Source organism: Pituophis catenifer, unplaced genomic scaffold (assembly GCF_029215685.1).
Source record: "Pituophis catenifer annectens isolate HBS135680 unplaced genomic scaffold, rPitCat1.0.hap2 SCAF_18, whole genome shotgun sequence".
NCBI classification, from domain to species: Eukaryota; Metazoa; Chordata; class Lepidosauria; order Squamata; family Colubridae; genus Pituophis; species Pituophis catenifer.
This window is the reverse complement of record NW_027256898.1, coordinates 2,146,751-2,157,753: the sequence shown is the minus strand read 5'-3', so window position 1 is coordinate 2,157,753 and position 11,003 is coordinate 2,146,751. Positions and strand designations below refer to the sequence as shown.

Genomic DNA, 11,003 nt, shown 5'->3' with positions numbered 1-11,003 from the left:
ATAGATGGATGGAGATAGATAGATGGATGGAGATAGATAGATAGATAGATAGACAGACAGACAGACAGACAGACAGACAGACAGACAGAATAAGTAGAAAGGTAGGTAGGTAGGTAGGTAGGTAGGTAGGTAGGTAGGTAGGTACATAGAATCTATCCTGTTTGGACGGCAAGAAGAAGAATAGAAAAAGAAATTGGCAGGAATGAAGGTCAAAGGAAAGAAGGAGAACAGAAAAAGAAAGAAGGGAAGGAAGGAAGATCAGAGCAAAGAAGGAGAATAGAAAAAGAAGGAAGGAAGGAAGATCTGAGTAAAGAGAATAGAAGAAGGAAGGAAGGAAGGAAGATCAGAGCAAAGAAGAAGAATAGAAAAAGAATTGGAAGGAAGGAAGATCAAAGGAAAGGAGGAGAATAGAAAAAGAAAGAAGGGAAGGAAGGAAGATCAGAGCAAAGAAGGAGAATAGAAAAAGAAGGAAGGAAGGAAGATCTGAGTAAAGAGAATAGAAGAAGGAAGGAAGGAAGGAAGATCAGAGCAAAGAAGAAGAATAGAAAAAGAATTGGAAGGAAGGAAGATCAAAGGAAAGGAGGAGAATAGAAAAAGAAAGAAGGGAAGGAAGGAAGATCAGAGCAAAGAAGGAGAATAGAAAAAGAGGGAAGGGAAGGGAAGGGAAGGGAAAGGTGGAAGGAAGGAAGGTCAAAGGAAAGGAGAAGAGAAAAAGAAGGAAGGAAGATCGGAGGGAAAAAAATAGAAAAAGGAAGGAAGGAAGGAAGATCAGAGCAAAGAAGAAGAATAGACAGAATTGGAAGGAAGGAAGATCAAAAGAAAGAGAGAATAGGAAGAAAGGAAGGATGGAAGGAAAGGAAGGAAGGAAGGAAGGAAGGAAGGAAGGAAGATCAGAGCAAAGAAGAAGAATAGAAAAAGAATTGGAAGGAAGGAAGATCTATTTTTTTCTTCTCCAGGATAAGTCACTCCCAACACCCTGTCCCACCGTCGCCCTGTTCCCTCTCTGCATCTCAGATGCCCTGGGCATTTTAAAAACCCCTTTGAAATCAAGAGATACACCCCCACCCCACCCCTCCGTCTTTCAAGCTTCCATCCTGCCCCTCCCTCAACTTTTCGCTTCTGGGGGAAAAGACCCTCCCAGAGTGGGAACCGGCAGCGGCAGCCACAGCGCGTCGAATCCCGAAGACCCCCCAACCCCAGTTTTCTCGACCGAAACCTTTTCCTTCATCTTTTGCTCTTTAATTGGCCCGGGGTCTTGGAACCTGGCCAGGGGGATCATATTATTATTATTATTATTATTATTATTATTATTATTATTATTATTATTATTATTATTATTATTATTATTATTATTATTTTTCCCCCACCCCTTAAAAAAAAGCAAAAAGAAAAATGCAAAAAAAAAAAAAAAAGCAAAATTAGGCCGGAGGGGGGGAAAAAAAATAAAAAATTTGCAATGCAAAGCTGGCTTCAATTGACGGTCAGGTAGTCCCCCCCTTTTCCCCCCACCCCTACCCCCAATCTCCCCTCTCGCTCCCTTCGCACAACAAAGTCCCCATTGTGGAACCCACGTAGCCCCTTCGGCCCCCCCGGAGAATCCAAGGCTTGCCGAAGGACGTCAGGCCTGCCTTCGAATAAATAAATCAGAAACACTTCAAGCCCTCCAAGGGAAAGATTCTTCATTAGACACCCTCCTTCTCTTTTTCTCCTTCTTCTCCTTCTCCTTATTTTTTTTTTCCCCCCCTCGTCCTCCTGCCCGTTCCAAGCCGAGTTTGAGTTGGACCCCGTCCAGCAACCCCACGGCAGGCTAATGGGTGTCTCCCCCTCCATCCCCACTCCTTGATTTTCCGCACCCCTCTTTTTTTTTTCTCCCCTTCCCCGCCCCCCTCCCACACCCCTCGTCTCCCACCCGGGATGGACAAAAGACCCCTTTCTTGCTTTCCCAGGACTGACAAGTTTATCCAAATATTCCCGGCTTTACGAATCGCCCCTTTTTTTTTTTTTTTCGGAATCGATCGGCGGCCGTAAAAAGAACACTTTTGTGCGTCTTGCAAAAAAAAAACAAAAAAACACCATATCGGGGTGAGGTGGGGGGGGGACAGGGGATGAGGAGGGAGGGGGAAGCCCACGTGAGGCCACGGGACGATGGAGCCGACGGGCGGGAAAATTTTTTTTGCAATTCGTCTGGGATGTCCCACGAAGAAGATGCAGCTTTGCGTTGACCCGTTCTCCACAACGCATTTTTTTTTCCGATCATCTAAGTCAGTGATGGCTAACCTTTTTGCCATCACGTGCCAAAAGAGGGGGGGTGCAGGGGTGTCACGCGTGCATGTGCCCACACCCATAATTCAGTGTACCCCACCCCACCGTGCATGTGTGTGCGACCCCCCCACCAGTGCTCTCCCTGCTATTGGCGCACGACGGCACAGTGGGACCGGAAGGCCAGTTTTTCACCCTCTCCAGGCTCCAGAGCCTTTCTAGGAGCCTGGGGAGGGCAAAAACAGCCTTCCCCAACCCCCCGGAGGCTCTCCGGAGGCCAGAAATGGCCCATTTCCCAACTTCCGGTGGTCCCGGAAGGTCCGAAAATCAGCTGTCCTGCATGCGCATATGCGCTGGAGCTGAGCTAGGGCAATACTCGCGTGCCCACAGATATGGCTCCACATGCCACCTGTGACACGCGTGCCATAGATTCGCCATCACGGATATAGGTGTTCCTTGACTTAAAACCGTTCATTTAACGACGATTCAAACTTACGCGCCCCCTGAAAAAAAAGGGACTTACGGACCGGTCCTCGCACTTACGTCCGTCGTAGCATTTCCCCAGGGTCACGGTGTGATCAGAATTCAGGGGCTTGGCAACCTGGCTTGTATTTAAGGCTGCCGTGGCATTCGTGGTTGCTATTTATGTCGTTTTCTGAGAAGCCAAGTCAAAATGGGGCTGGGGGGCGGGGGGGGGGAGAAGCCAGATTCGCTTAATGACTGGGTGATTCCTTTCAACGACTGCAGTGGCTTAACAACCGTGGCCCAAAAAAAGAGAGAGAGATTGTAAAGTTGCGTGGTGGCGCGACGGTTAGAATGCAGGATGGCAGGCTGACTCTGCCCACTGCCGGAAGTTCGATCCTAACCGGCTCGAGGTTGGCTCAGCCTTGGGTCCTTCCGAGGTCGGTAAAATGAGAGGGGCAAGATTGTGGGGGGCAAAAGGCTGACTCTGTAAACCGCTTAGAGAGGGCTGTGAAAGCATGGTGAAGGGGTATATAAGTCTAAGCACTATTCTATTCTATTCTATTCTATTCTATTCTTCTATTATCCTATTCTATTATTCTATTCTATTCTCTATTCTATTCTATTTTTTATTCTACTCTACTCTACTCCAATTCTTCTATTCTATTCTATTCTATTCTATTCTATTCTATTCTATTCTATTCTATTCTATTCTATTCTATTATCCTATTATCCTATTCTATTATTCTATTATTCTATTCTATTCTATTCTCTATTCTATTCTATTCTATTTTTATTCTACTCTACTCTACTCCTATTCTTCTATTCTATTCTATTCTATTCTATTCTATTCTATTCTATTCTATTCTATTTTCTGTATTTCTATTCTATTCTATTCTATTCTATTCTATTCTATTCTATTCTATTTTCTGTATTCCTATTCTATTCTATTCTATTCTATTCTATTCTATTCTATTCTATTCTTCTATTATCCTATTCTATCATTCTATTCTATTCTATTCTCTATTCTATTCTATTTTTTATTCTACTCTACTCTACTCCTATTCTTCTATTCTATTCTATTCTATTCTATCCTATTCTATTCTATTCTATTCTATTCTATTCTATTCTCCTATTCTATTATTCTATTCTATTCTCTATTCTATTCTATTTTATTTTTTATTCTGTTCTACTCTACTCCTATTCTTCTCTTCTCTTCTCTTCTCTTCTCTTCTCTTCTATTCTATTCTATTCTATTCTCTATTCTATTCTATTTTATTTTTTATTCTATTCTACTCTACTCCTATTCTTCTCTTCTCTTCTCTTCTCTTCTCTTCTCTTCTCTTCTCTTCTCTTCTCTTCTCTTCTCTTCTCTTCTATTCTATTCTATTCTATTCTATTCTATTCTATTCTTCTATTCTATTCTGTTGTCTATTCTATTCTATTGTCTATTCTATTCTCTTCTATTTTCTACTCTACTCTACTCCTATTCTTCTCTTCTCTTCTCTTCTCTTCTTCTTTTCTACTATTCTATTCTATTCTATTCTTCTCTTCTATTCTATTCTATTGTCTATTCTCTTCTATTTTCTCTTCTCTTCTATTTTCTACTCTACTTTACTCCACTCCGCTCCACTCCATCCCATCCCATCCCATCCCATCCCATCCCATCCCATCCCATCCCATCCCATCCCATCCCATCCCATCCCATCCTGTCCCATCCTAAGGGATGTGACTTGCTAACCGTCTGCTAACTAACTCTGGGCAGTTTAACAGCTACAAACCTTTTACTCCGCAAACCCGTTTCGTCACTCTAAACCAAGGTTCCTCCCGCAGAGAAAAAACAAAAGAAAACAAAACAAAAAGAACCAGGCGTTGCTTTGACCCCGTCTGTTTTTAACCAGGTTTGGGGGGTAACTAGCAGCCTTCAGAGCCTGCGTCGGTCACCGAAACCCACCTTCGGATAAACACGGCAGGAGGAGCCCACCAGCCCCTGGGTATTTTTCTATCGGCCCGAGAGCGGAGCTGCGAAGCCTCATAAAACCTATGACTGATGTATCCTCGGAAAGCTATAAAAATTTATGGAGGCGAAAAGCCCAGATGGAAAGGCCTGGATCGGTTCCCCAGCCAGCCGCCCCGAGATGGAGAATTCAACCTGCAGCCAGGATCTGCTTGTGATAACAGCCCCATCTGGCCCACAGAAGCCAAATCGTTTCAGCAGCAACAGCAACACGGCACAGCGCTCGGGGGGGGGGTGGCTGCCTTTTTTTGGGGGGGTTGGGGTGGGGGGATATCTCCCTTTGCATTTTTGCCTCCACAGCTGGCAAGGTTCACAAGGGATGAAGGCCGAGGGATGATGAGAAAGTTTGCAAAAGCAGAAATGGGAAGGGAGGGGAGCCGGGGTGAAACCCAGCAGGTTCTGACAGGTTTCGACGAACTGGTAGCGGAAATTTTGAGTAGTTTGGAGAAGCAGCAAATACCACCTCTTGCTGGCCCCAGAGCGGGGTGCGAATGGAGATTTTGCAATATCCTTCCCCCAGGAGTGCGGAGGGAATGGAGATTTTGCAGTATCCTTCCCCTGGAATGGGGTGGGAATGGGGATTTTGCAGTATCCTTCCCCTGCCGTACCCACCAAGCCACGCCCACCAAACCAGTAGTAAAAAAAAATTGCGTTCCACCACTCTCTCTCTCAAAAAAAAAGAGGAATGTCGAAAAAGTTGGGAAATTTTGGTGTTCTCATTGCCGGCGTTTATGGCACGGATTGATCTATTTCCTTGGACCGCCACTGCTTTGAAATTCACCGAATCTAGTACTCAACGCATTTTGACGCGAACATTTTTGCCCCGGTACTCATCTTTCATTTGCTACTCGACGCGTTCAGCTAGAACTTGTCAGTTTCGGCTGCCTTGTGACTCCCGATGTTATTCCTTATGGGGAAAAATTTGTTTGCTACTCATCGTTTTTGCTACTCATCGGGCCTCCCGGAACCAATTAACGCTGAGTACCACTGTATTATGTAATGTATTATATATTGTAGTATGTAATGGGATGCGGTGGCTCAGTGGCTAAGACGCTGAGCTTGTCGATCAAAAGGTCAGCAGTTCAGCGGTTCGAATCCCTAGCGCCGTGTAACGGGGTGAGCTCCCGTGACTTGTCCCAGCTTCCGCCAACCTAGCAGTTTGAAAGCACGTTAAAAAAAATGCAAGTAGAAAAATAGGAACCACTTTTGATGGGAAGGTAACAGCACTCTGTGCGCCTTTGGCATTGAGAGGTTCCAAGAAGGTCTCTCAGATCTTAGGTCCTCCTAGATTTGGTCCAGTAGACAAGTCCACTGTTGATGGACCAACATTTGTGATGGACCTGCAATGGACCTGCCTGGACTTAACTTCTCTCTCTCTCTCTTTCACTTTCTCTCTCTTTCTCTCTCTGTCTCCTTCTCTTTCTCTCTGTAGTTCTCTCTCTGTTTCTTTCTCTTTCTCTCTCTTTCATCCCCGTGTCTCTCAGTCTGTCTCTCTGTCTTTCTCTATCTCTCTATCTCTTTTCTCTCTCCTTCTGTCTGTCTCTCTCTTTTCTTTCTTTTTCTCTCTCTCTTTTCTTTCTCTCTTTTTCTCCTCTCTTTTTCTCTCTGTCTCTGTCTCTCTCTGTCTCCTTCTCTTTCTCTCTGTCTTTCTCTCTCACTCTTTGTCTTTCTCTCTCTTTCATCGCCCTGTCTCTCAGTCTGTCTCTCTGTCTTTCTCTATCTCACTATCTCTTTTCTCTCTCCTTCTGTCTCTCTCTCTCTCTTTTCTTTCTCTCTTTTTCTTTCTCTTTTTCTTTCTTTCTCTCTGTCTTCCTCTTTCTTTCTCTCTCTGTCTCTGTCTCTCTCTGTCTCCTTCTCTTTCTCTGTCTCTCTTTCTCTCTGTCTTTCTCTTTCTCTCTCTTTCATCCTCGTGTCTCTCAGTCTGTCTCTCTGTCTTTCACTATCTCTTTTCTCTCTCCTTCTGTCTCTTTTCTTTTTCTTTTTCTTTCTCTTTTTCTTTCTCTCTCTATTTCTCTTTCTCTCTCTTTTCTCTCTTTCTCTCTCTCAGTCTCTCTCTCTGTGTCTCTGTGTCTCTCTCTGTCTCTGTCATTCTCTCTGTGTGTGTCTCTGTCTCTCTCTCTCTTCCTGCCACGATCAGTTCTTTCTGGATTTCTTTCATCTCAATCTCCCTCGATCCTCTCTTGCAGACTGGCGAAGCTCTGGACCTCAACAAATTTTGCATGGATGGAAACCCGACGTCCAGCGGGAACTGGTTGAAATACATCCGGGTCGCTCGCTCGAGCGAAGAACAAAACTTAGTGGTGTGTCCCATTAATGAACAGGTATGGACTTTTGTGCATATATATAGACATATATACGCAAACATACATGCGTGAAAAAATTGTTAGTTAAAGTAGTTGGAGAAATCAAAGTGGGGATTGCCAGCTTAGTTGAACCTAAGCGGTAAAATCCGAAATAATGTTCTTTGTAGCCTAAAAGAAGACCAAACTCTGCATCATTTTACATTTGCCCACCAGTAAAAGATGCACGTATATCTCTCCCATGTCAGGACTATCCAAGATTGCTGGTTCTGACCCCTAAAACAGGAGTTGGGAGCCATGAAAATGCTTCTTCTTCTTCTTCTTCCTCCTTCTCCTCTTCTTCCTCCCTCCTCCTCCTCCATCATCTTCCTTCTCTCTTCTCCTCCTCCTCCTCCTCCTCCTCATCTTCCTCCTCATTCCTCTTCTTCTTTTTCTTCTTCTTCTTTCTCCTTCCTCCTTCTCCTCCATCATCTTCCTTCTCTCTCCTCCTCCTCCTTCTTTTTCTTCTTCTTTTTCTCCTTCATCCTCCTCCTCCCCCTCCTCCTCCTCCTCTTCTTCTCCTCCTCCCCCTCCTCCTCCTCCTCTTCTTCTCCTTCTCCTTCTCCTCTTCCTCCCCTTCCCCTTCTCCTTCCCCTTCCCCTCCCTCCTCCTCCTCTTCCTCTTCTTCTTCTCCTTCTCTTTCTCCCTCTCCTCCTCCTCCTCCTTTTCTTCTTTTTTTTCTCCTTCTTTTTCTTCTCCTTCACCTTCTCCTCCTCCTCCTCCCCTTCCCCTCTTCCCTCTTCTTCTTCTTCTCCTTCTCCTTCCTCCTCCTCCTCATTCTTCTCCTTCTCCTTCTTTCTTCCTCCTTCCTCTCCCCTCTACCACCACCTCCTTCTCCTCCTCCTCCTCCTTATCATCCACATCCTCTTCTTCTTCATCACATCCTCTTCCTCCTCCTCCTCCTCCTCCTCCTCTTCTCATTCAAAATTCAATTTTTTAAATTCTTCTTTTTAGCCACTGGGCTTATTCAGAGGGGCCTGCCCCTTAAAAAAAAAAGGAATCTTTTTAAAGACATCCCTGAGTTGTTAGGAGATTGCGGGGGGGGGGGAGAGAGAAGAAAATTCTCTTGGGGGGGAAAAAGGAAAAAAAATAATACAAGGTTTATCACAGTCCTTCAACCTCAAATTCAATTTTAATTGGTAAGCTCTGCCCTCTAGTGGGGGAACCCCCAAACGTCAGGCTTTCCCCCAAAGAAAGAATGAATATATATATATATATATATATATATATATATATATATATATATTCACTCCTGAGAGTTGTTTTTTTTTTTTTAATTTCTTTAAGTTCACCAGCCAGGTTTTTCCATCTATTAAGTTAATATTTGACAGACCGTTTGGCTGTATCAGGAAAGATGGTGGTAGAATGCATTGGCTTTAAAGAAGAAGAGGAAGGAGGGAAAGTAAACAGAATTCAGGGAGAAACAATAACAGTTTTGTACCCCATAAGAGAGGGGAGGGAAAAAAAGTGAAATGGAATACTGTTCTTTTTGCTTGCTGCAGGATGGTATGTATTATACCCCTGAATGAATCTTTCTTTTAAATTGAAATCTGTGCATGGCACCATTCGAACGCCACTGAAATTCGCCTGCAAACCAGATTTTTTTTAAAAAATGATGAATTTTCACGGCCTGTTTTCACGGAGAAGAGGAAGGGGGCGGGTTTTGAGGCTGAAGGGCTGCCTTTCCCAATATTTGACCTCCCAAGGGCGATGGAGTTTGTAGTACTTGGGCCATTGGGGGATGGTTTTAGCGTGGGAAGAAGGGAAGAGGAAATCACCTGGAACAGTTTAAAAGTTTAGGAAAGAGAGTTGAGTTGAACTGGGCTGGGGGTTTCTAGCCCCCCCTAAACCCATTGGTGGGGGAAATTTGACAAAATTCATAGAAGCATTTTCTCTGAATATTCCCCTCTGTTAGGTGGGTTTATATATGTAGATGTAGTTGGGTAAAATACAAAAGGAAGGGGAGGGAGGGAAGGGAAGGGAAGGAGGGAAGGAGGGAGGGAGGGAGGAGGGAAGGAAGGAAAGAAAGAAAGAGAAAGAAAGAAAGAAAGAAAGAAAGAAAGAAAGGGAAGATGGAAGGGAGGAAGGAGAAAAAGGAAAGGGAGGAAGGAGAGAAGGGAAAGGAAGGCAGGAAGGAAGGGAGGAAGGAAGGAGAAAAATGGAAGGAGATGGAAGGAAGGAAGAAGGAAGGAAGGAGAAAAAGGAAAGGAAGGAGAAAAGGGGAAGGAAGGAAGGAGAAAAATGGAAGGAGATGGAAGGAAGGAGAAAAATGGGAGGAAGGAGAAAAAGGAAAGGGAGGAAGGAGAAAAGGGAAAGGAAGGAAGGAATGAGAAAGAAAGGAAGGAAGGAGAAAAGGGAAAGGGAGGAAGGAGAAAAGGAAGGAAGGAAGGAGAAAAAGGGAAGGAGAAGGAAGGAGAAAAAGGGAAGGAGGGAGGGAAGGAAGGAAGAAAAGACCTATACATATGTCAATTATTTCGAAATAAACCATAAAGGGGAATTCCTGGCACTACACTGAGAGTTGGTAGAGGGAAAAAATGTAGGAAAATGTTCTTCCCAGCTCTTTGACCAAGATGGGTGGTCCCTAAATTTAAAATATAAATAAATCCATCCATTCATACATCCATACATCCATACATCCATACATCCATACATCCATACATACATAGCTTGAAATGGGCAAGAGGTGAGCAAACCTCGTATATCCCCAACCGGTCATTGGCCGGACCGAGGCTGATGGACTCATCAGAAGTTCATCAGAAGGTTTGTTGGAGTGGGGTTATCTCCAGAAAATGCTACGCCAATCAAGAAAACATTGAGAAAAACCAAGGCAGGCAGGACCAGAATTTCCCCCTGTTGAACATCCCAAACATACAACGGCAGAACCTTCTCCGACACGCCCATCATCTCCACGAGGACCTTCTGGGACAGTATCAAGCGATCGCTGTCCACCACCGTGATCAAGCCGAATCGCCCCCTTTTTTCGTTTCAAATAACATTGGACACCCAAGTATCTACTGTGTTTAATTTTTCTCCCCCACCCTCTTTTTCCCTCCCTCCCTCTCTCTCTCTCCTTCTGTCCCTTGTCGTCCACATCTAGATTTATTATAAAGTTATTAGAGAAATAGAGCCGGGAGAAGAGCTGCTGATGTATACGAAAGAAGGAACGTTGTCTGCTGGAAACCTGCCGCCTAGTTTGGAAGGTGAGAGCCTTTTCTTCTTCTTTCCCAAAATTAACACCTCTTCCGTTCCAAGATACAAAAAAATGCAAGTGGGTTATTTTGGACCGTTGCACCACCAGAACGGATCATCGGGGCCGGGGAACTCATCACGGTGTTGCTTTGGACTTTTGAGGTCCTCCTGCCTGGCTCTTGCTATTGAGGTGTTCGCGTTAGCCATTCACAAATTAGAAGAGAATATTTGTAGCTCAAGGGTCACAGGTTTCATTACGACTTTGTGTTAGAAATTCTGTTTATATCTAGCAGCCCAGAGCAAACAAAGAGCACTGTCACCATGTGCTTTACTGCTCAACTGTTTTTACTGTAACAGGAAACTCTGCTTAGAACAACGGAGCATAGAGGAGTGATGGCTAACCTTTTTGCCATCACGTGCCAGGAGCAGGGGGGGACGCACGTGCGCGTGCCCACACCCATAATTCTATGCACCAGCACTGTCCGAAGACGTCTCCATGGTCATGTGGCCGGCATGACTCAACGCCAAAGGCACACGGAACACTGTGAACTTCCCACCAAAGATGGCCCCTATTTTTCTACTTGCATTTTTTTTTTTACATGCTTTCGAACTGCTAGGTTGGCAGAAGCTGGGACAAGTCACGGGAGCTCACCCCGTTATGCAGCACTCGGGATTCGAACTGCCAATCTTTCGATCGACAAGCTCAGCGTCTTAGCCACAGGTTCCTACCAAAAAAA

At 44.6% G+C, this 11,003-nt stretch overlaps 1 protein-coding gene across 1 annotated transcript in view; it reads left to right on the top strand.

Moving 5' to 3' along the window:
• The first annotated feature begins 4,859 nt into the window (after positions 1–4,859).
• PRDM16 (PR/SET domain 16) overlaps positions 4,860–11,003 on the top strand; it is a 29,858-nt gene continuing 23,714 nt past the window's right edge. The window contains exons 1-3 of the mRNA XM_070956278.1: positions 4,860–4,952; positions 6,925–7,059; positions 10,175–10,277. Coding sequence (XP_070812379.1) covers positions 4,860–4,952; positions 6,925–7,059; positions 10,175–10,277 — 331 coding nt within the window. The remainder of the gene's footprint in view (positions 4,953–6,924; positions 7,060–10,174; positions 10,278–11,003) is intronic.